At 60.1% G+C, this 22,882-nt stretch overlaps 3 protein-coding genes across 16 annotated transcripts in view; 1 reads left to right on the forward strand and 2 right to left on the reverse strand.

Annotated features, from left to right (window-relative positions):
* On the forward strand, positions 1 to 20,247 carry Stx1b (syntaxin 1B). 6 transcript variants are annotated; one of them, XR_015450348.1, is made up of 12 exons: positions 3 to 255; positions 7,949 to 8,023; positions 8,214 to 8,313; positions 8,395 to 8,469; positions 10,963 to 11,036; positions 11,190 to 11,298; positions 11,420 to 11,493; positions 13,071 to 13,208; positions 13,320 to 13,430; positions 18,638 to 19,255; positions 19,363 to 19,486; positions 19,611 to 20,247. XR_015450348.1 is itself a non-coding variant. In XM_021237200.2 (10 exons), the coding sequence occupies exons 1-10, from the start codon at positions 226 to 228 to the stop codon at positions 15,787 to 15,789; spliced, it is 1,008 nt and encodes a 335-aa protein (XP_021092859.1). In that variant the 5' UTR covers positions 1 to 225; the 3' UTR covers positions 15,790 to 16,544.
* On the reverse strand, positions 16,650 to 19,815 carry Hsd3b7 (hydroxy-delta-5-steroid dehydrogenase, 3 beta- and steroid delta-isomerase 7). Its single transcript, XM_004856210.4, has 7 exons — positions 19,605 to 19,815; positions 19,126 to 19,296; positions 18,768 to 18,923; positions 18,468 to 18,576; positions 18,299 to 18,398; positions 17,979 to 18,141; positions 16,650 to 17,578 (listed from the first exon to the last, which is right to left on the reverse strand). Exons 1-7 carry the CDS (start codon positions 19,813 to 19,815, stop codon positions 17,163 to 17,165), a joined length of 1,326 nt encoding a protein of 441 aa, XP_004856267.1. The 3' UTR covers positions 16,650 to 17,162.
* The window catches only part of Setd1a (SET domain containing 1A, histone lysine methyltransferase), a 23,255-nt gene continuing 20,585 nt past the window's right edge, over positions 20,213 to 22,882 (reverse strand). For 8 of the 9 annotated variants that reach the window (XM_087208769.1, XM_087208770.1, XM_021237480.2 and 5 more), the window contains 3 exons: positions 22,721 to 22,840; positions 21,009 to 21,146; positions 20,213 to 20,944 (listed from right to left, as the gene is read on the reverse strand). In XM_087208769.1, coding sequence (XP_087064895.1) covers positions 20,771 to 20,944; positions 21,009 to 21,146; positions 22,721 to 22,840 — 432 coding nt within the window. In that variant the 3' untranslated portion in view covers positions 20,213 to 20,770. The remainder of the gene's footprint in view (positions 20,945 to 21,008; positions 21,147 to 22,720; positions 22,841 to 22,882) is intronic. The other variant, XM_087208771.1, reaches the window with a different exon arrangement.

A 22,882-nucleotide genomic window follows, 5' to 3' on the forward strand; every position in this document is an offset into this window, starting at 1 on the left:
GCCCGCGCCCGCATCCCTCATCCCGCGGGTGCCGCAGCCGCATCGCCACCGCAGCCCGGCGGAGCGGATCGGAGCGGAGCGGCCTCTGCCCGGCCCCGCCTCGCCCACAGGACCCCTCGTGACCCGGCCGCCCCGGGCGCCCCAGACCCGGCCTGCAGCACCGCGGTGGGAAGCAGGGAGCAGCGGCGGAGGCCGAGGCCGAGGAGGGGGAGGAGCCGTCGCAGGATGAAGGATCGGACTCAGGAGCTGCGGAGTGTGAGCCTCCGGGGGAGGTGGGGCGGGACCCAGGAGGTGGGGAGCGCGCGGGGGCGCGGAGCACGAGGCGGCGGGAGTCGGCGGGACCGAGCGGCGTCTCCCCCTCTCCGGGCGAGCGCTCCCGGGAGGAGGGGCGGGCTGCCGACGGGAGGGTGCGGCGCTGACCGGCCAGGCCGCGTCTCGGGACCCAGGTTCGGGTGCTGCGGGAGGGCACAGCTGAGACTGAGCCAGCGCCGGGCAGTGAATGAAAGTGTGCGTGTGTCCGTGTGTGCACTCGCATGTCGGCCCCACGGGAGGGAAGCGGCGGCCCCGGAGACCGGCGGGGGGCCGAGGCCCGGGTGGGTGACCCCGGTGGGAGGAGAGGGGGACCACGCTCCCCGGGAACTGGGGCCCCGAGCGCCCGGCAGGCCCGGGCCGCAGGCCGAGGGGGAGGCCGAGGAGGAGGCGGGCAGCTGGGTGTCGGGAGGGGGGCGGCCCGCGGTGCACGGGCAGCTGTCTTCGGAGGGGCTGGGGAAGGGACTCGGGCGGGAATGGCTGGGGAGGCGGGGAGGATGCTGGAGCATTGCAGAAGCGAGGGAGGAGGCAGAGCTGGCCACTTGCTGTGTGTGTAATCGCCCTGTGCTGTTTCTCCACCAAAGTACCGGCCGCGGCCAGCGGCCAGTGTCCTCGCACCGGGTCTCTACCAGCAGCCTGCTGGGTGTTACCCCACTTGACGGGTAGGGAAACTGAGGTTCAGAGATGAGAAGGGACTTGCCCAAGGTCATCAAGCAAATGGGGGAACAGGCTGGAATCTGAGTCTCCCATCTGCTGAATCAGTGTGGGTCTGCTTTTCTTGCCTTAACTAGAAGTCTTGACACTAGAGGTAAAGAGCAATCTTTGGAGAGACCCCTGTATTTGGGGGTGGGGACACAACCTGGAGCCAAGTGATAGCCGTCTCTGCCTTCTCTGGGGAGACAAGCTAGCAAGTAAGAAAGAAAGGAAGGTAGAAGGAGGGAATTGGAAGGTTTATTTTCATTTGTTTGTTTTTTATGGTACTAGACATTGAACCCGGGGTCTTGGTACTGAGCTACATCCCCACCCAGTGTTTTTCTTTTCTTTTTTTTTCGTTTTCGTTTTGAAACAGGGTTTTGCTAAGTTGCGTGGGGTAGCCCTGAACTCATAATTCTCTTGGCTCCCAGAATGCACCTGGGATCCCAGGCATGCATCTGATTAGATTTATTTCTTAACTTTTACTGCATATATACTCAGGCAAAAAGGAAATAATAACCAACACTATTTTGAGCATTTTATACATGTAAATCATTGACTTGGGTGTGGTGGTGCACACCTGTGATCCCAGCGCTCAGGAGACTGAGGCAGGAGGATCGCTGTAAGTGCAAGGCCAGCCTGGGGTACACAGTGAGACACCGTCTCAGAACAAACAAAATCAGTCAGTCATTTTGATCCTCTCAAGTATGAGGCTGGTGCTAGTATTCTCTCTCTCTCTCTCTCTCTCTCTCTCTCTCTCTCTCTCTCTCTCTCTCTCTCTTTGGTACTGGGAGTTGAACTCAGGGCCTCGTGCTTGCCAGGCAGACGCTGTGCCCCTGAGCTACGTCCCCCGCCCAGTATTAGCTCATTTTATAGATAAGGAAACCAGAAAGGTTAAGTAACTTGACCAAAGTCACACAGCAGAAAAAGGGAGGGGAGGGGTGCCAAGGGTGGGAGCTCCCTGAGGGGCCAGGGTGCCTGTCCAGAGGTTTGGGCACTGCTGGCAGGGCTGCCGGGGATTGGGGGGGGAGAGGCCGGAGGGGGCTGAACGCTGCTGGCTTTGGTGTTAGTCACAGACAGCTCAGGGAGGGTGGAAATTTGGGAGGGGGCAGAAAGAAGCTGCCAGATGCAAGAAGCAAGTAAGGGTCTCCCTGCCAGGGCTCAGGGTGGGGGCTGGGGGCCGGTGTGGGGAGCCCAGAGGAGCTCTCTGAGATGGAAAGAAGCCTGCTGGGCCTGTTTGTCTTTCCAGCAGGGCCCCCATCCCAGTGGTGGCTACGTCTGCTGACCACACAGTTATGGCGGGCACAGATTTGGGACCCAGACCGTCTGGGCTCAAACCCTCACTGTGCTCCTTCCTGTGTGACCTGGGGCAGGCACCTTACCCTGGTCTGGCCCAGCCTTCCTTCCTGTGTGTGCTGGGAGCAATGTGAGGACCTGATCCGAGCTGTCCTGAGTGGGATTAAGAGTAGTCCGAGCACAGAGTGCCGGCTCCCTGCAGCTGGCTCTTCGAGGACTCCATGTTGCTCTTGAGCCTCGCTTAGGCCCCTGAGGTGGGCAGGATGTGACCCCTGATTTATTTTGGGGTTAACTGAAGACCAGTGGGAAAAAGAAAGCTGACTTGCTGAAGGTGACACAGCTCTTACTGGCAGAGCTGGGGTCCAACCAGGGTTTCTGTCTCCAGCTCACCAAGTGTCCTGAGCTGGAAACTGGGAGGCCCTGGGCTGGTCCTGCTGGGGAGTTGGAGTAAGCAAGCCTGGGCTGGAGAGCAGAGGGGAGTGAATGGGCCAGAGGAAGCAGAGCGGGAGCGAGGCCAGGAGAGGACACAGGGACAGGCAGGGGAAAGCAGGAGGGGTGGGGTTTCAGCTGCACGGAGCTTCTGTCTGCCTCTCAAGCATATCAGACACATTATACCCTTCTTCAGAGTCTTTGCCCTTGTTTCCTTTGCTCAGAACACTGTTCCTTCCCCCCTAGAATGCTGTTCCCTCTGCCTCATATTCAGTTCCCTCCACACTGTAGTGCAGTGACTCTTCAGGACTCAGCGCAAATGTCAGAAAGGCCTTCCCTAACCCGCCATGTGGCCTGGCATGCTGGTGCACACCCTGGAATCCCAGCACTTGGGAGGCTGAGACAGGATGATTGCTGTGAGTGTGAGGTCAGCAGACAGTACACAGCGAGTCTGGTCTCAAAAACAAAACAACAGAAAACCCAAACTAACCACCCATGGGAAGCCTCCCCACACCTGCTTCTGGTCTCTGCTTCCTGTCCCTCCTGCCATCGGCACCTTGGGGCTCTCTCTCCCATCTCACTGCCAGTCCTGTTCGCCACTACATTCCTGGCTCACCGGGAGGGTGGTGCAGAAGGCAAGGAGAGGCGACAGATGGACTAGGCGGCTGCTGCCTGCACCCAGGAGCGAGGGTGAGTGTGTGTCAGTGTGCCCGGGCACTCGTGTGCTCACACACGCCCCCTGTGACTTCCCCACCGCCCAGTTCCATCTTGGTCGCCATCTGTCTCTCTGGTCACTCACTCGCTGGCTCCGGTTGGCTCTCTCCTCTTCCCATTTGGGAATCTGCCCTTGTCCTCTACACACGCACACGCACAGGAGGGATGTGTCTCCAGGTGCCAGCCTGGCCTGTGAGGGGCCTGCAAGGCGGCTCCAGGAGGTGTTTGCTGCTACCACCTGCAGCCCTCATAAGCATGTGAGCAGCCGTGGGCAGCCAGGAGCAGAGGGCTGGGTCCAGCCCTAGGCATAGCCACCCCCTGGCCCGTGGCTGGGCCCTCCTGGGCAGGTTACTCACTTGCGGCAAACCTCATCTGTCAAACGGGGTGAGAGCAGAACCTGCCGCGGGAGGCCCTGAGGATCCTAGCAGACACAAAGCCCGGGTGCCTGTCTCTACCTCCCCACCCTTCATGGTGGGACAGACAGATCATCCGCCATAGCCCAGTGGGCACATTTGATCCTCTTCCTGGGGTCTCCTTTGCCCACGCCTGCCCGCCTGCTTGCTCTGTCTCTCGCCATCGGTCTCTCTCGCTCTTTCTCTCTCTCTCTCTGGTACTGGAGAGTGAACACGGAGCTGCAGTTCCAGTCCTTTTTTTTTTTTTTTTTTTGGTACTGGAGATCGAACTCAGGTCCTTGCACTTGCAAGGCAGGCAGCGAAACCACTGAGCTAAATCCTCGGCCCTCCCAGTCCTTTTTTAAAAGAAATTTTTAGCCAAGTGTGGTGGCACATGCCTGCGATCCCAGCACTCGGTGGGCTGAGGCAGGAGGCCAGCCTGGGTTACATGGCGATGTTTTTGTTCATTTTGGAGCCGGGGTCTCAGTGGATCCTCGCAATCGTCCTGCCTTGGCCTGCCAGGGTTCTGTTACAAGGCTGTGCCTGACTTCTCTCAGGCTGTCCGACTTCTTCCAGGAATGGGGGCTGTGCTCATGTCAAACCCACGCACCTCAGAGCAGGAAGGGTGTGTGCCGAACGCTTGCCTTGGGCCTGCGAACCTCCCACAGGAGGGTCCAGCGCCCAGAGTGCTGCCTCCAGTCAGAGCAAGGCCGGCAGAGGCAGGAGGCCTGGCTTCCTGTCTGGGCCCTGGGCTCTTCCTACAGCCTTGGCCCCTCTGACAGCTCTCTGCCCTGGCTGTGGAGCGCAGAAGCACTGAGTACACCACAGGGTGGGCCCTTTGGGACCAGGCAGGGACAGAGGGACTCCCATCCAGCAGCAGGATGGGTGGAAAAGCCTGGGATTCAGCAGTCCTGGGTTCAAATTCCACCTCTGCCTTTATTTTCTGTGGCGCCGTAGGCAGGTCAGGCAAGCCTTCTGAGCTCTCCTCGTGTGTACCCTGGGATGGGCAGGAGGTGACAGCCCCACTGAGCGTGTTCTTTGCAGCATGAGGCACTTCCCCTGGTCTCTGCATTATGTCCTCTTGCCCTCCACATGGGTTGGACATTACTGCCACAGCAAATGCACAGACCGACGCCCAGAGAGGAGTCAAATTGTCTGAAACTGCTCATCCGAGGCTGATTTTCTTTTTCTTTCTTTCTTTTTTTTTTTGAGACAGGGTCTCACTGTGTAGCCCAGGCTGACCTCAGACTTACCAGGATCCTCCTGCCTCAGCCCCCTGAGTGCTGGGGTCACAGGCATGTGCCACCACACCCGGCCATGGTCTTGTTCTTTTACCTCTGTCTGTCTCAGTTTCCCTGTCTACAAAAGGGTTTATAAGCTGGGCGTGATGACACAGCCTGTAATCCCATCACTGGGGGGGCTGAAGCAGGAGGATCTCAGTGAGTTCAAGGCCAGCCTGGGCCACATAGCAAGACCGTGTCTCAAACACCAAACCAAAAAATAGATGGGGCTTATAATAATCCCTACCTCACGGCTGTAAGCATGAAATGGATAAATATATATGCAGAGTCCATAAAGCAGCTCATGGCACATTGTAAAACATATTTAAATGTTTGCCATAATTGCCATTAGGTTGGCCAGTGGCCCTTACAGAGTCTTAATGAAGCTTAAAAGAGATAGCAAGAGGGCAGGCGCACTGAGTGATGGCAGTTTGCTCGGTTTCGGGGCTCAGGCCTCTCTCTCCCTGACTCCCTGAGCGGGCTGGGCAGGAGCCAGCCTGGAGGAAGTGGGCAGGGGGCCGACAGTCCTGGGTGCCCAGTGTCCCTGCCCTGCCCCCCGCCTGTGACATGGGGTGATGGTGTTTGCTCATTTTCTCATGGGGCTGTGGTGGAGGATAAAAGGGGTCATGGGTATAAGAGTGCAAATGAAGAGGATTATTAGTCCTCAGCTCTCTTAATAATTATGACACTAAAAGCGACCTTAGGCCCTCTGCCTTCTCTCTCAAGGGCAGGTGAACAGGTAGCCTGGGGTGCTCTGGGGTCGAATCCAAGGGGATAGCTCTGGGAACCGCAGGAGAAGTGAAGAGAGGCTTGGAGAGGACTCCTAAAGTCGGCCTGGGGAAGGGGAGAGGCAGAGCAGGGAGTTCCCAGGTGCCCGGCCACGCGTGTTGAGGCGGTGAGTGGGCGAAGGGAGAAGCGGGGCAGAGGAAGGCTGTGGGCTTGCTCGGGCTCGGCGGTGGGAGGTCCCAGGGCGGCTGGGGTTTGTGACCGGGAAGTAGAGCCACTGTGGGAGGCTGCAGTGCTCACAGATGAGCCCGAATCTCAGAGAAAGCAGCTATGCCCTCCGGGTCCCCAGCACTCACCTGTGCCACCCTCCTGTGTGGGCGGCATGGGTGAAACAGCCACCCTTTCCTGGCAGAGATGGGACGTCTGCGTCTGAGCACATGCTGGCCAGGGGTGGCTCCTGTCTGTCCTGTCCACAGGACGGAGGGAGGCCGAGCAGCTTGGGCCAAATGTGGTGCCGGCTCTCCCAGGGCAGTGGGGCCTGCCCATTCCCATTTGAGTTCTCTAGGCTGTGTGGGCTGCATTCGGGTCCCACAGCTCTGTCTAGATTTAAGCTGAGCTGTCTGGGACCTGGCTGAGCCTGGTCCAGTCCAGCCTGAGCTGTCTGCTCAGTCTTCTGGGTCGCAGCTGGCTGCACCCCAGGCAGAGGCTGTTTGGATCCTGCCTTGGTTTCGTTCAGGCTCTCCAGTCTAGATTCTGCCTGAGCTCTACCCAGATTCTTTCTGGAAATCAGGATGAGCTGTTTAAATTTCCACTGGGCCTGATTAGGGCTCCAGATGCAATTAAGCTTCATGGGCTCGGGTTGGTTTTTTTTTTTTGGTTCCGGCGATCGAACTCAGGAGCTTGCGCTTGTGAGGCAGGCACGGTGCCACTGAGCTACATCCCCGGCCCATGGGCTCGGATTTTGTCCTCAGACCCCTGTCCCAGCAGAGAGGAGTGTGAAGTCAGGCGTGGGAAGCCTGGGAAGGCCTCCCTGCCCCCTCTTCCCAGCTCTGGGTATGCACCGGGACCTCAGCTCATGCGTGTGCATGTCAGCGCACTTCGCCATTAGTCTGTGTGCAAGTGCACATCAGCACGCCAGGGTCCGTGGGCGTCAGGCCTATTTCTGTGCCTGTGTCAGCTCTTCTGTCTGTGTCACTGGTCTGTCTGTCGGCGGTGGTGGTGTGGGTGGGCAAATCCCTTTGTGTCTTGGCTCTGCGGGTGGAGGGCTGAGCAGCTGCAGGTTGCAAGTGGGAAATCCGAACAAGGGAGAGTGGGTGTGTGTGTGGTGGAAGGGGCTGGGTGAGAGTGAGTGAAAGCAGAGAAGAGCCGCTGCCGGGAGGGTCAGGAGTGGGCGGGAGAGGGAGCACTGACAACAGAGCGCTTGCTGCCTGCAGCCCTCCGGCCCTCCCAGCCTGGCTGTGCTTGCTCGGCCTGGCTGTGCTTGCTCACTGGGCCCTGCTGTCGGGCACATGGCTGGGTGTGGGGCAGCAAGGGAGAGAACAGGAGCAAATCAAGACCTGGGCAGGTTTGCTAGAGATTGCCGACGAGGTCCAGGCTCCTGGGACACCATTCAAGGCTCCTTGTTGCAAGGCTGACATTTAGTACTTGGTGGTTAAAATACTGACATGCAGGGGCCGGGGATTTAGCTCAGTGGAGCCGTGCCTGCCTTGCAAGTGCAAGGTCCTCAGTTCGATCCCTGGTACCTGAAAAAAAAATACTGAAATGCATCCATAGCGGTTGGTCAGTGGCAGCTGGTCTGAATACCATCCCCTTCCTGGATAAGTCTGACCCACAAGACAGGCAGCCCAGAGATGATTTTTGCTTAATTCCTCGAGAGCCCTTTGGCCTGAGAGCTGTCTTGGCCTCCAGAGCCTTGCTTCACAGGACAGTCCAGTCTTCATTCTGACTTTTGATGCTCTCAGCGTCCCTCTGCCCATGGTCCTCCCCAAGAGCCCTCTCTCAGCCTGGAACTGAGGGGTGGGTAGCAGGTAGAGGGTTAGCATGCTCAAGTGCCCGTCTTGGGGGTCCGGGTTGGGGCTGCTCACGGATCTAGCCTTCCTTTGCCTCCAGGCGAAAGACAGTGACGATGAGGAGGAGGTGGTTCACGTGGATCGGGACCACTTTATGGATGAGTTCTTTGAACAGGTAATGAGTTCCCAGGGCCCCAGGCCCAGGACCTGTCCCCTCGCCAGCTGCTTCCTTTTCCCCATGCAGCCTTCTCTGCCCCTGCACCCACCTCGGCCTCTTAGAACCCTCTGGGTCAGGCTCGTTTCCCCTTTGGATCCCCTCACCCGACCCAGCAACTTGGCTGAGTGTTGCCAATGTTCTGCCCCAGGTAGAAGAGATCCGAGGCTGCATTGAGAAACTGTCGGAAGATGTGGAGCAGGTGAAAAAGCAGCACAGTGCCATCCTGGCCGCCCCCAACCCGGATGAGAGTGCGTCCCGATGCTGGGCTGCTGGGGGCCGGGGGGCTGGGGTCCCACCCTGGCTCCTCACTCCTGCCCTCCCCACCGCAGAGACCAAGCAGGAGCTGGAGGACCTCACCGCCGACATCAAGAAGACAGCCAACAAGGTGCGGTCCAAGTTGAAAGGTGAGCAGTGTGGGCTGCTGATAGCTCGGGAAGCGCTCGGGCCTCTGGGGGCCACGGTGGGCCTTGCTCGAGGAGAGTCCACTGACTCCCACAGCCAGGCTCCTTGGCAGTGGGGCAGGGCAGCGCTGAGGCCTGCCCGCTGAGCCAGATTCTCTGCAGAAGGACAGGGTGGGGCAGAGGGAGAGGAGGGTTGCTGTCACAACCGCATCTGAGTCCTGCTGGCTCCGAGTATGAAGATCCGTCAGAGAGGCAGGGGATGCAGCTCAGTGGTAGCACCACCTGCCTTGCAAGCACAAGGTCCCGAGTTCGATCCCCGGTACCAAAAAAGTAAAGATCCATCAGAGAAATACTGTCTTCCACGAGGCTCTGGTTTCCTCCTCATTTCTCCTGAACATGTCTGCAGCATACCACTGTGCACCCAGGGGGCTCGGCGAATTCATGAGTTGGTTTCCTCGGCTCAGGACAGATTGGACCACGTGGCTGGCATCAGGGCTGGCAGGCTCTTAGGGGCCTTGCCAGGTGCTCACAAAGTCATTCTCATTAAAGACTTGGGTGCTGGTAATAGCCACCTTCGCCCAGGGCACTGTGGGCCGGGAACCTCCTTGTGGCTGTGCCGGGGACTCACAGCATTGCCGTGGTGCTGATTCGTGTGTGCTTGCTAATTCCACATGAGAAAACAGCTGCCTGGCGCTCACCATGCCGGAAGCCCACTGCCGGGCTTGGGGGAGGAGCTTTATCTGCTGAGCACTGACCTCGGCCCAGGCGGACAGGGACAGGGACAGGGACAGAAGCTCCCGGGCAGGCCGGATGGGAGCCGAGCCTGCTGAAGTGGAGAACACCCTGACCTGGGGCAACGGTGCAGCGGCCCAGGCCTTCCCCGCCCTCAGCTTGCTCCTCAGTGCAGTAAGAGAGACGGAAGCGATTTCAAAGCCCCCCCAAATCTTTTTCTCCAAATGAAATCTTACAGTGATCCCAGTATATAAAACAAACCTGCCGGGCGTGGGGGTGCACGCCTGTAATCCAGCACTCAGGAGGCTGAGGCAGGAGGATCGCCATGAGTTCGAGGACAGCCGGGGATCCATAGTGACTTCAAGGCCAGCCTGAACTAACAGCAAGACCTTGTCTCAACAACAACAAAACCCAGTATATAAAACAGAAAAGCCAGGTTGTTCTGGCTAAACTGGGGTTGGGAGGCCCTGCCCACGGGCCTCCCCTTCCCTCCCTGCAAGAGCCCCTGAGGTCAGAGCACACAATCTGACTACTCCTAGGCTCACTGTTTCCTTGGCCCACTGAGCTCTGGCCTTGAACTCTCTGTAGAAGATGGGAGGAGAGCTCTGTGGTTTGGGGGTTCAGGAATAGACCCAGGAAGAAGACAAGAAAACTGGCAGTAGTTTGAGACGCTGGCCTTCAGGAAAAGAGAAAAGATTCTCCTCTTCTCCGTCCCCTTCCACTTGGTGGCGTGAGCTGAGGTTTTGAGTGTGACCTGGAGAGAGTCGGTCCACTATTTGTAAGCTGGGCTGGTGTCGCTGAGCCCCAGATTGTTGTGGACAGTTGACGAGGTCCAGTAAAGATGCTCCGTCCAGGCTTGGGCTGGGCTGGACCCAGACACTGGCATCCCTGGGTTTGTGAGCCTCAGTCCGCTGGGCCATGACCGCCATTGAGTCGCTGTGCCCATGTCACTGGTGGGAGGCCTTGGGGTGCGTCCAGCGCCACACCTCCCCACTGCCGAGAACAGAGAAGCGAGTTCTCAGGGTGCCCGGGAGGCCCTGAGGTCTCAGCCGCACTGGTGATTTTCTGCTGCATTTTCTGATGTTGCTGAGGTAGATCTCACTGCAAGCTCTTTTTCAGAAAATCTGAATGATAGTGTCAGGAGCACATAGTTCAAAAGCAGGAATCCCACGTAATCTGCACCCTTCTCCCAAGCACCCTGCAGGAGTGGGAGCTCCTGGGACAGGAGTCGCCTGGCAGGGCAGGGGAAGGGCTGTTTTCTCTGTTGGAGCATCCATCCATCTGCCCTGAAACTTCTCAGGAAAAGAGTGACCCCCAGAGCCTGACCAGCTGGAGCCCACTTCCCCCAAAATCACAGGGCCACCTCGCATGGTGGCCCGTGCCTGTGGTCACAGCTACTTGAGAGGTGGAAGCCCGAGCCCAGGAGCTCCAGGAAATAGCAAAACAGAATCCCCACTTGGGTTTTTGCCCCTGTCCAGGGCCGGTGGGGAAGTGGAGACTTCACTCCCATTAATGGACGGGGCCCACATCCCCTCCCGGGCTGGCGCTTTCCAAGAGAGACCCAGTCCTTCCACCAGAGCAGAGAGCTGCTTCTGCCTGGCAACACCTGACCCACAGGCTCTGGCTTCGCACCTGTCAGACACTGCCCCACCCCGCCCTGGCCTGGCGTCTCTTTCTAGGCCCAGACCCTGCCTTGGGGTGTTGCCCCAGACCCCACCCTACAGCCCCAGGTCTCCTGCCAGTCACTGTGCCCTTCTCCTGCAGCGATCGAGCAGAGCATTGAACAGGAGGAGGGGCTGAACCGGTCCTCGGCAGACCTGCGCATCCGAAAGACCCAGGTTGGGGGCCAGGCCTGGGGTGGGGGCTGTGTGTGGGCTGAGGCCCCTCGGGTGGGCCTGAGCCTTCTGGGAGGAGGGTGCAGGCCACACTGGAGGAAGGGCTGTAAACTAACGAGCTGTGCTGTTCCCGCCACACTCCCGCTCCTACCCCAGCACTCCACGCTCTCCCGGAAGTTTGTGGAGGTGATGACGGAGTATAATGCCACGCAGTCCAAGTACCGGGACCGCTGCAAGGACCGGATCCAGCGGCAGCTGGAGATCAGTGCGTGGCTCTCTGCGGCTTTGCCCGCCCTCCCTTTGCGGCTGGGAGGGTGGCGCTCGGGTCCCTGCCCGTCCCCGCTGCACAGCCAGAGGCCCAGGCCCTGACTCCCTTCTCTTCCCAGCCGGCAGGACCACGACCAACGAGGAGCTGGAGGACATGCTGGAGAGCGGGAAGCTGGCCATCTTCACCGACGACGTGAGCCCGGGGCAGGGCTGGCAGAGGGGCATCGCCCTCCTCCCCAAGCCCAGGTTGAGCAGTGGGCAGCCGGACTGGGGCCCGGGGAGTTCCACGGAGCAGGGCAGGAAGGCCGCCTGGATAGGTGCCACACAGCGCCCGACAGCGCCGGCCATGTCGGCCTCTGCAGCCCGAGGGGAGGCTGCTTCACAGAGGGGAAGCCTCGGGCCTCTGGGCAGGGCAGGCTCTGAATCCTGTTCTAGCGTCAGACTCCGCAGGCCTGAGACCCAGCCTGCCCACCCCCTTCCGGGAATCCCAGCATACCCCACGAGACTCATTTGTCTGCATTTCGGAGTTTTTTTGAAAAATCAGTTTTACTTTTGCTTAAGTTTTACACACTGCACTTGTTTACCTGTGGGTGAGTGGACTTTGCCCTGAGTAGAGCTCTTCCTTCTCCTTTGGACTTTTGTCCTAACCCATCTGTTTAGTGCTCTGCTGCGAAATATTTCTGGGTAATGCTTTCACCCAGGTTTAAAGTAGGTACAATGATTGTCTAATAGTACTCAGTGAATTGTTATTTGGATAACTGGTCTTTGCTGAATTAATTTTGGGCAGACTGATTGTGAGCCAGTCAGGGTGGAACCCCCCCAGACACCGCCCAGGCTGTCTTCCGTCTGTGTGGGAATGCAGGAAGCCTGGTGGGCAGTGCCCAGGGCCTCTCCGGTGGACACAAGCTGACCCGAGCCGTTGGCCCACTGTCGGCGTGGCGGAAACCACCCTCATAGAGCAGGGTGGTCGGACCTTAGCAGAGGCTGTGCAGACCGCAGGGGAGACCCAAGTGTGAGTCAGGGCGAGTAACTGTGTTGTCAAGGCTCCCGACGGGAGGTGTCACTGAGCTGCGCCTTGGGAGACAGGAGTTCTGGACTTGGGGACACAGCAGAGCACAGGCTGGGCAAAGACGGGACCCTTGCTAAGTGGCCATTGGGTGCTTTTGGTTCTCATAGGGTGAGCAGGAGCAACGGGCAGAACAGGAGACAGGGCCTTGGCTGCTGGAGTGCAGGTGTGTGGCCCGGATGCTGGGCGCTCTGGCGGGACTCTCAGTAAAGGAGTGGCTCTGAGTGGGCACCGAGAGGAACAGGGAGGCCTGCCGTGACCCCAGGGCCCAGGCACAGTGGGCTCCTCCCTCCCTCGGGCCATAGCCTGCCTGCCGCTTCTCACCCGCTCGAACCCTGGCTGCCTTGGGTCATTTCTCTCGCTGGGTGTCTGGTGTGTGTGCTGGAGGAGGCCTTGGGGCAAGGTGGCAGAGCTCTGAGAGTTTTAGTTCTGGTAATTAAGAGACTTCTCTTTAGCGCCCACTGTGTACCAGGTGGTGTTCCAATTGAGGTGCTCACATAACTCACTCCGCTTGCGTAATAACCCTGTGAAGTGGAGACTGTCATGCCCATATTTTCTAGGTGGGGAAACTGAGGCCTGGAGAGGCTAAATAATTTGCTTGTGGTTACAGCTAGTCAGCGATACCCAGATTTGAAGCCAGAAACTGGCTGCTGAGTTGAAGCTCATATAGGGGCAAAGCGTGACCACTCCCCCCATTGCCCTAGATCAAAATGGACTCACAGATGACAAAGCAGGCCTTGAACGAGATTGAGACGAGGCACAATGAGATCATCAAGCTGGAAACCAGCATCCGCGAGCTGCATGACATGTTTGTGGACATGGCCATGCTGGTGGAGAGCCAGGTACGGGCTCCGGCCTCCCCCAGGTGCCTCCCGCGGCTCCCTCACCCTCCGCCGGCCCACAGCTCCCTCTTCCAGCCCCATTCCCCCTCCCCACCGCTCATCTGTCCCTAGGGTGAGATGATCGACCGCATCGAGTACAACGTGGAGCATTCCGTGGACTACGTGGAGCGAGCTGTGTCCGACACCAAGAAAGCTGTGAAATACCAGAGCAAGGCGCGGAGGGTGAGCCAGGGCCTGGGGGCGGGGCTGTGGGGCTGGGCTCAGACCAGGGCTGAGGGTGAGGAAGCGGGGTGAGGCCTAACCTCCGGCTCTGACCTCTTCCTATTTCTGTTTTCTTTCCCTCCTTTTCCTCACCCTCTCCATCTGTCGGTTTGTCTCCCTTGTCACTCCATCTGTTTCTCTGTCTCACTCTTTCCTACCTGCAGAAGAAAATCATGATCATCATTTGCTGTGTGGTGCTGGGGGTGGTGTTGGCATCGTCCATTGGGGGGACGCTGGGCTTGTAGGCCCCTGCCCTGCCCTTCCAGGCCCTCCCCACCACGCTGGGAGCAATACCCCCACTGCCCGTTCCCTCGCTCCCCACTCCAAGCTCACCCCCAAAACAGACCCAGCAGCCCCTCTCCCTGTTCCCCCACGGCAGACCCTGGACTGCCCTCTGCCCCGCACGTAGATAGCAGCAGGCGTGATTACACATGCACACCAACATGCATGCTGCCGGCACATGCTCGAGACGTGTGGACACCAGCGTGTGTGTGCGTGTGGATGTGTGCAATCCATCTTCCCTCTACCCCCGCCTGGAGTCTGTGCGGCCTGAGCTTCCTCGTCACGGGGACTGTGGTGTCGACAGCCCGCCACACCCCTTGCTTTCTGTGAATAGGTGTGTTCGCGTCTGTATGTGGCCAAAAATCCATGGACACACAACCTGAGTACATGAAGTTTTGTGTTCGAGTGCTTGAAACTCCTGTGACATCAGTTCCTCCCCAGACCTCCTCCCCATCTGCTCTGAAGCAGCGGGCAGTGTGTGCGGATGTCCACATTCTCAGGGGACCCAGGGAGCCCCAGAGACACAGGCCGTCGCAGACACCCCACGTGACGTAGAACAAGCCTCCTGGCCAGTGCCTGCAGGGGCTGCTGTGTGTCCTCGTGTGTGGGTGTTGGGGTTGGGCTGTGGAGGTGAGGGGAAATGGCCAAGCTTGGTCTGTAGACTTGTGTTTTCCTAGCAGATGTGAGGGGCAGTGGTGTACATGTGCATGTGTGTGCTAGCTCACACACTGAGAGTGTTGATAGGAGCCCTCCGCATCGTGCACCAGTCACCTGTGGAGGGTGGATGCAGATATCTCCATTTCTGTGCTACCTAGGACACAGCTCTGACTCGTGTGTGTGTGTGTGTGTGTGTGTGTGTGTGTGTGTGTATTTGGAGGCTGCATATCACACACACATGCCCCAGCACTGAACACTCCAGGGCTGTTTCGCCAGGTTGATTTGACCCCGGCCCCTTTTCAGCGCCCTGACCGGTACCTGATGTTGCTGCCCACACCGCTCCATCAGCATTGTGCAGCTGGAGCTTCCTGGCCTGCCAGATGCAGGCCCTTTGCACACAAGCTTTTGTCCTTATCTTTTCTGTCTGTCCAGGGACAGGTCTGAGTGTGTGTCAGCTTAAGATGGCTATGCCAGGCATGCACACGTGTGCCCTAGGGCACTCACACATACTTTGTCAGTGTGGTGTTCCCGCAGGCCTGCACTCGAATGCCATCTGGAAGGCCTGTTTGTGGAGCTGTGACTGAGGGCAGAATGACAAGGCTGCCCAGACTAGCGGACAGTCAGGACATTGTCCTTCCTGCCTCCCGTACTCTCCTGGGACCTGGAAGAAGCCAGAGTTCTGTCTCACTGCCCCATTCAGTGCCCTAGGCTCTCCTACTGGAGTGGATGGTTGTGGCAGTGGTTGAGACTGAGGACACAAGCCTGGGGTTGGTGGTGAGGGAAGGCCTGGCACCTAGCATGAGGTGGAGACAGCATGCATAGTTTGTGGGTGCAGGGCAAGAAGATGACGTTGAATGCCCCCACTCCATGACCCAGGAGCAGGTGGGGTGAGCACCCGGGTGCGTGAAGTGGGTGGGCCATCCGTATGTACTGGGTGGTGGACTCGTGTATGTGTGCAGCCCCGTCAGCTCCACATATGACATGTGTGCATGCACATGTAGGGAGCAAGGAGACTGCAAGTGTGACCTTCTGAATGCCATTCCCAGCCCCTCCCAGCCAACCTGTCCTGTTGTGGCCGGCGAGGCCCCCTGTACCTGACCCCCAGGTCAGTTGTTCTGAGGAGGGAGGCTGCTTGCTCATCCCCAGGTGCACTTTACAGGGCAGGAAGTCCGGCCGTGGTCTGCAGCCTTCCTGCTCCCAGCCCAGGCTTCTTTGGAGACGTCAGTGTGGGCCCAGCACGCCTTCCTTCCTGCCATCCATCCAGGACCTTTCAGCCCACAAAGGAAGGGCGGAGCTGAAGCTGGAGTGCTGCTCCTGCCCCCGTGGTGGCATTAGGCCCTTAGCTGCCCATCTTGGCCTGAGGTGGACCGGGGGTCCCTGAGGGTCTAATGCCCCAGCTTTCCACAAGTCATGTACATTGTATAATGGGTTTGCTTGTTGATGCTGTGTGCACGTGTGTGTGTCCCAAGTGTGGTCTGGGGCTGGTGTCTTCCATGTTCTCAGACGGGTGTGCTGTCCACCTTCCACGCCTCTACAGCCATCAAGACCAGGTGCACCCCGTGGTGGTCCTGGGCCTGGCCAGGGCGCGTCGCCCTACGCCTCCCTCTCACAAAGCACATTGCGTGACCATCCCATGTGCCCATGGGTCGACCCATGCTCTTGCCACGCCTCGAGCGTGTACACATGATGTGTTCTATGCATTCCCCCTGCCTCCCCAGCCTGCCCCGCAGAGGTCAAGATGGGTGGCCCTGGCTCCCTTCTCCCCTCCCGCCCCTTCCTGCTGTGCAGCCGTGTGCGTTGGCGTGTGTTTCTGTGTCGCTGGTGTGTCACGTGATGTAGCCGTGTTTGCTGACATGAGCCCCTGACCCTTCTGTTTCTCCGTTGGTTTCTAGAGCTCTCTCCCTCCCCTTCCCGGAGGGGACAGGACTCCTGGGGCCTGGTTGGGGGCCAGAGCCACGCCGCCCTCTCCTGTTAGCCCTCAGTCTCATTTCTCTATTGGTGACCAAGTTGCAAATGGATAAAACACAGGAAATTTTGCCCCCCACCCCAGCCCTGCATGTCCTGTCCCCAGAGCCCCCCAACCCCATCTGGGCCAGGTCGGGTCCCATGGGACAGGAGAAATAGCAACCAATCCAACAGCGGGTGTCCTGTGTGCTCACTTCCTTCCGTCCCGTGCGGGTGGCGTCATGAGGAGGCGAGGTCTGTGGTGGGGGTGGAGAGCGACAGACAGATGGACACAGGCTTGGACAAGGATTTTATTCTGGAGGTTGGCCAGGAACACCATCACTGGGGGCTCCTCAGGCAGACAGCCAACACAGCTGCAGGCCCTGAATTGGGTGGAGGGTCACTGACTTCCTCTGCTCTCTGGAGGGGAATTAAAGATACGTTCTAAAGGTGATACTCCTTTTCTTAAGCAGTGGGAAGATAAGCCCGAGGAGGGAGGATGGTGCAGGAGGATGGTGCAGGAGGAGCTGGAGAAGCCTCTTCACTCTGGACATTGCCCTGGCTGCAGCCTGAGGCCCCTTGCTCCCATAAGCAGAGCAGTGGGCAGTGAGGGGAGGTCTGGCCTGCAGGCCTGGGCTGAGTCAGGCTGCTCCTGTCTCCAGACTCTGCCGTGGAACTTGGGAGGTTGGGGCAACTCAGATGCCAGGCTATGGACTTCAGGTGTAGAGGCCACAGGACAGCCAGCCCTGCACAGAGCGCCCAGCTCTGAAAGGAAACCGCCCCTCCCTGGCCTGGGAGCTGGCCCCACTGTCACTGGGCTGAGCCCTCCTTGCCCTGCAGCCAGAGGATGGTGCGCGCCCGGCTGACCTCCCACGAGAACAGGGGCTTGTAGCCAAAATGGCGCTGAGCCTTGTTGGTGCTGACAGTGAAGGTGGTGTTGGCCATGGCTAGCGTGTAGGGATTGAGCAGAGGTGCGTAGAGCACCAGTGGGCGTAGCAGCCACTGCAGCAGGGTGTTGAGGGCAGTCAGGAGCACCAGCAGCCAGTGAGGTAGCAGTGGGCGGGTGCCCACCAGCCGCAGTCCACAGGGGCCCAGGAACTCCATGTTGAAATCCTCGTAGCTCTTATAGGGTGACTGGTCGTAGCAGAAGTACACTTGGCCGCCCATGAGCGCTGCCCGCTGCTCCAGCTCCCGGGCCACCAGCACGTGCATCCAGGCCACATTGCCTGCCGGGCGGGGCGAGGGGGGTCCGTGTGCTCCCGAGGGCCCTTCCCACCCTGCTAGTGCTGCTGTCCCGGCCCACGCAGCTGCCCCACTGCAGCCCGGTAAAGGCCGATTCTCCTGTCATGGTAGCCACTGCACCCACACTGCTAGTCCTGGGAGACACTGCTCCCTCCCGCTGGGGAGCCTGTGACCCAGTGTCCATGTCAGTCCTCCCAGCTTACACAGATACCATTTCCTCTGCGGCCCGTGCAGACCACGCTCACATAACCATGGTCCATGCAGACCTGAGCCCTCTTCTGGCTGAAGCACTCAGGACCCTTCCCAGAGCCGCATGGAGCCTGCTGCTCCCACAGCAGGCCCTCCTGTCCTGTGTGCGGCCTCCCCACCCAGCCCGGTCCTTACCTACATACACCCGGCCATGCTCCACCGAGGCTGGGACAGCCCTGAAGAGCCGGCCACCCAGGCGCAGGCCCTGGCGGTAGAAGTCCCTCATGATCTGATGGCCTTCACCGTAGATGCCCGTGGGGCGGAGGGCACATGTCACCAGGGTCAGGCCCCCGCGGACCTGTTGGCAAAATGCAAGCATTGCCAGGACCTAGGCCCAGCAGCTGCCTCTCAGGCTGCAGGTGGGAGGGAGGGAGGCGACGGCAGAACAGAGCAGTGGGGTGGGCTCCGGCCTGTCTGTGCGGGCCACACCTCGGCTCACTCGTCCGAAGTCTCACCTCCCTTCCATTGGCCTCTAGGACCAGCCGCTCGGCTTGGGCCTTGCTCTGAGGGTAGGGGTGCTTGTGCACAGCCTCATACGGAGTGTCCTCATCACCCCTAAGGAAGGGAAGATGACTCAGTGCTGGGGGAGAACGGGCCCCAAAAGTCACGGGCACCTCCGCTCACCTGTGGAAGGGCTGGCCTTTGATGTTGGGCCCCACAACCTCCATGCTGCTCGTGTGGACCAGGAACCGGGTCCCCATCTGCACACAAGCCTCAATGACGTTCTGCGTCCCTGGGGAGAGCGGTATCCAAGCTGAGGCTCCCTTCTCTGCATCTGTCCTCTCCCGTCCCAGGCAAGATGAAAAACCATGCGGACAGGGCAAGCCATCCCAAAGCCACAAGAAGTTAAGGGCAAAGGGAGGGGGACAGACAGGTAAGAGCAGGCCATGTGCCAGGGGACAGCGGTCCAGGCGGGCGCCTCACCCTGCACGTTGACCTTGTAGATGGTCTCGGGGCTGACCCTCCCAAACACGTCCACCACCCCTGCTGTGTGGATGACTACGTGGGCTCCAGACACAGCTGCTGCCACCTCGTGAGCCTGGGTCACGTCCCCCTGGATGGCGGTCACCTGCACCGGCCCTGGTGGTGTGAGAGGAGGCCAGAGGCAGCGTCAGGCGGGGCACTGCTAGCTTCGGGTTCGGCCTCCACCCTCAGGGCCACATGTTCCCAGTGTGACTCACTCAGCCCTTGTAGACTGGAGAACGTAAACAGGCATCATCTTTTCCAGCTGGGGAGGGTCGGGTGGCCACACCCTCCTTCCCAAAACCTCCCCACCAGTCACCTGTCTTAAGCTCCTCCAGCCAGGGACTCAGGCGCAGGTCAAACACACGCAGCTCACGGAGTCGTGGCTCCTGCTCCAGTAACATTCGCACCACGTGTTCGCCCAGGAATCCACAGCCACCCGTGACCAGGTAGACCAGTTCTGGGGCCTCTGCACACGCGGCCATTCTCGCTGCAGGAAGACTTGGGTTCACCTGGGTTGCCCGGGGCCACCTGTCCCAACTACCTGGTTTTCAAGGGGCCTGGTGGCCTTGCAGACAGGAGCCCAGTGCCACGAGCAGGAGTGAGCTGTTCCTGGAAGCTGCAGCCTCTGGGCTACCTGACCCTGGGCCTGTGAACCCCAACTGGGGAGTCACTGAGGGGTAAGAGCCTGGGCACGGGGAGAGGTCTGGGGTAGCAGAGAAGGGGAAGTGCAGGTGGGGGAGAAGGGTACAGGAAGATGGGAAGGGCTGCCTGGGCTCTGGTGTCACCTCCACCTACCTGCAGCTACTGTCCCAGGACGCCCGCGCTGGCCACTGGAGAGGCTGCCTCCCGGACTGGCCGGCCCTCCACACCGCCGTCTTCCTTCCGCTCGCTTCTCCTCCCTCCTGGCCCGTTCCAGGAACGGAGCCCAGCCCAGCCCCCGTGCCCTCTGCCCCCCGCCCCGGCTGCCGCAGCGCCCCCTGGTGGCCACTTGGCAGTCCACCGGCATCTGGCTCCAGCACCGCACCTGGGAGAGGAGCCAAAGGCTGCTGGGGTGGGGGCCGCAGCAGAGGCCGCAGCGACCTCAGCCCCCTCAGCGCCCGGCGTGACTCAGTCCTCGCCTCCTGCCGATTTCCCAGGATGCCGGAGCCCCGGCAGCAGCTGCGGCCCTGGGGAAGGAAGGCAGCCTGGCCTTGGCCCAGCCCGGCTGGCTTGTGGGGAGCCCTGCGCGGCCATCACGGCCCGGCCCGGCAGCTGGGCAACTGCATCTGCAGGTCCAGGCTCTGGCCTGAGCCCCTCTGCCCACTGCAATCCTCGGGCCGCCCATCTTCTCCTCCGTCGCGCTCCGTCCTGGGTCCTCAGCCCGGGCCCCAGCCTGCTCTTCCCCAGAGATACTGACCAAGCGCTTTTGTACAATAAAGTTTAATCACAATTATAAAAATGTGGTGGAGTCTGCACTATTAACATATGTACAACCCGGCCCGACAAGGGCCCACCCCACCATCCTGCTGGCTGGGCGGGAGCCCCCAGACAACAGGGTGGGAGGGTGACCGCAGGGTCTGGCGGGAGGAGGATGAGGCAGGGTTCCAGGCACGGAGTCCCCGGGATGGGGGCACAGGCCCCCCGGGAAGAACATGGCCACTGCCCCTAGAGACCCCTGAACCGGGGAGGGGCGCACGCGGGGCACAAAGGGAAACCCCCGTAACACAAAGCAAGGGGGCGCTGCAGCCCCCAAGGACAGGGTCTGTACAGGCCGGCACCCAGGTTTCCACAGGAAACAGCTGCTGGCAACTACAACACATTTACAGCTTCTTCTCCGCAAAGAAAAGGGGCGGGGCGGGGCGGGGCGGGGCTCGGCTCCCCGAGGCCCCGCCCACACCCCCCCTGCGACTGGGCCCGCCGAGCCCACTAAGGCCGGGGTGCTGGAGCTCAGCGCACCGAGGGGACAAGTGACCGGGCCCCGCTCAGTTGAGCGAGCCACGGCAGCTCTCGGCGCCGCACAGGCACGGGATCTTGCTGTCCTCCAGCGGGAACTTGTAGTCGTAGGTGATCTCCTCATCCACCCCGATGGGCTGCTTGGAGTAGATCACGATCTTCTTCTGCGACTCGATGGTGATCACCTTGGCGTAGCAGTTGGGCTGCAGAGGGAGGCGCGTGAGCCGCGCCCGCGCCCCGCCCCCACCCCGCCCGGCCCCAGCGCACCGTGCAGCAGTGGTTGATGAACCTCGCCAGGTTGCCACACTTGGTGGCATCGATGATGGTGTCGTGGTCCACCCGGAACAGGTAGCTGCTGCCGATGCCCTCCTGCACGTAGCGCTTCTCCCGCATGTCGGCCACCATCTGCCACGCGGACACGGAGGTCACGCCGGCCTCTCCAGGCCTGGCCTGGGCCCGGCCCTCTTCTCCCAGCGCCGTGGACCGGACGGCCTCCACGCGAACTAGAGCCCCCGCTCGTACTACCTCTGCTTTGAGACCTGTCTTGCTAAGTCCTAGTAGCCCGGGCTGGGCTCAAACTTGTGATTCTCCTGAACGAAGGGAACAAGGGAACTCGGCCTCCCAGAGTGCTGGGTTAGAGGCCTGTGCCGCCACAGCTGGCTGGCCGCCCTTCGGGCTCTGCCACCCGCACGGAGACTCCAGGGAACCCTGCACCAGCTCCTCTGAGACCGTCTGCCTGGCCACTGCGGGGCGGGGGCTGGGCAGTTCCTGAAGGGACACCTGAGCCCCACCACCTCTTCTAGGACCCTCCCTCCCAAGCACGCACACCGCTGGCTGCTGGCGCAGCGGCAGATCACGTGTGTGTGAGGAGAGGCAACTGTTACTTTCCGGCAAGAGACAAGCCGCTCTGCACTCTCTCCTTGGTGACCCCACTCCCAGTGCTGCAGCCACCACTAACAAGTGGGGAGTCCCCCCAAAGGCCCATGTCCAGCCCAACTACTGCAGGTGAGCTGCTGGCTGCTAACCACTAGAGGTCCCCAGGGCTCTGCAGCCTCACACTTGTGACTGGAACTCCTCCTGCGCTTCCTCCTCGCTCATTCAAGGAAGCCCCATCACTCCGAGAAGCCAGCAGCAGCACCCCAAGGAAGGGCTCACCTTCCCCTCTGTTCCCACGCCCCACCACCCCGCTGCTTGGGCCTGCAAAGCCTTGGATCCAGAGCAGACTCCTGTCGCCTCTGTGCCACTGCCTAGTCCAGGCCACCCTCACCTCGGCCTGGATCTCTGCAACAGCCCCATCTTCAGCCCAGACCAGTTCTCTCTCCAGTGTAGCCAGGAGTTTACGGACCGCTAGGTCTCCTGCTTAGCTTCCCAGAAGCCCCTCTCACACAGGCCCACACTACAAATGTGGCTCCTCAGCGCCGCAGATCCTGGGCGCCATCCGCCCCTCCGGACTCCCATCCCTGCCACTGGGCCCTGTTTTTCCGCCTAGCCATACTGATCTCATCCTTACGTGACCGCTCTATCTCCAGGGCTTTGTCCGTGCCGTCCTGACACGGAAGCATGCCCCACTACACGCCTCCCACCCTTCAGCTCTCGGTTCCTAGGATGACCCCCTACTGCCCTTGCCTTCCAAGCATCCCCTTTAATATCAAACACTGCCCTTCACTGCTACTTGTCTCATGTTCCCCACATTCTTAAAGGGAGCAAGAGTTCCAGTGCTGATTCCTGTGGGACCACTGACATGTTTACCTGTACAGGAGATCACTGAGAGTTTGAGGCCAGCCTGGGCTATGCAGTGAGACCCTGTCTCAAAATCAAACAAATGCCCTAATGAAGGATGCAGCAAGGACCCAGGTTTTACTGGCTGCCTTGGAGCTGGAAGGGAAGTGAGGCTTTGTGCAGTCAATTGGTACTTGTGAAATCCCGTGCTGCCCGGTGTCAAAGCACAGTCGGGCCCGGGGCTGGGCATGGAGCCTCACCTGGCGGATGTTCTGACCCACATACTCGATGACCATCTCGTCAGCTGCAATGGGCTCCATGGCAAACAGACCCCATTCGTGGATCCGGCTCCGGCCAAATCGGAGCTTCTTCTTCCGGAACTGGGGAGCAGAGGGAGACTACTGCTGGATGTGGTCTCTGGC

This window comes from Heterocephalus glaber, unplaced genomic scaffold, assembly GCF_053883595.1.
Source record: "Heterocephalus glaber isolate CG9 unplaced genomic scaffold, H.glaber_assembly_v1.0 deba00000943, whole genome shotgun sequence".
NCBI lineage: Eukaryota > Metazoa > Chordata > Mammalia > Rodentia > Bathyergidae > Heterocephalus > Heterocephalus glaber.

Bases quoted from the DNA above. Each gene is read 5' to 3' on its own strand.
- Hsd3b7 (XM_004856210.4), bottom strand. From the start codon at position 19,815: ATGCCGGTGGACTGCCAAGTGGCCACCAGGGGGCGCTGCGGCAGCCGG. The intron at 18,924-19,125 runs GTGACTGGTGGG...TCACACCACCAG, and splicing joins GCTGGAGGAGCTTAAGACAG to GGCCGGTGCAGGTGACCGCC. The intron at 18,142-18,298 runs GTGAGACTTCGG...TTTTGCCAACAG, and splicing joins TAGAGGCCAATGGAAGGGAG to GTCCGCGGGGGCCTGACCCT.
- Stx1b (XM_021237200.2), top strand. From the start codon at position 226: ATGAAGGATCGGACTCAGGAGCTGCGGAGT. The intron at 11,037-11,189 runs GTTGGGGGCCAG...CTCCTACCCCAG, and splicing joins TGCGCATCCGAAAGACCCAG to CACTCCACGCTCTCCCGGAA. The intron at 13,209-13,319 runs GTACGGGCTCCG...ATCTGTCCCTAG, and splicing joins CCATGCTGGTGGAGAGCCAG to GGTGAGATGATCGACCGCAT.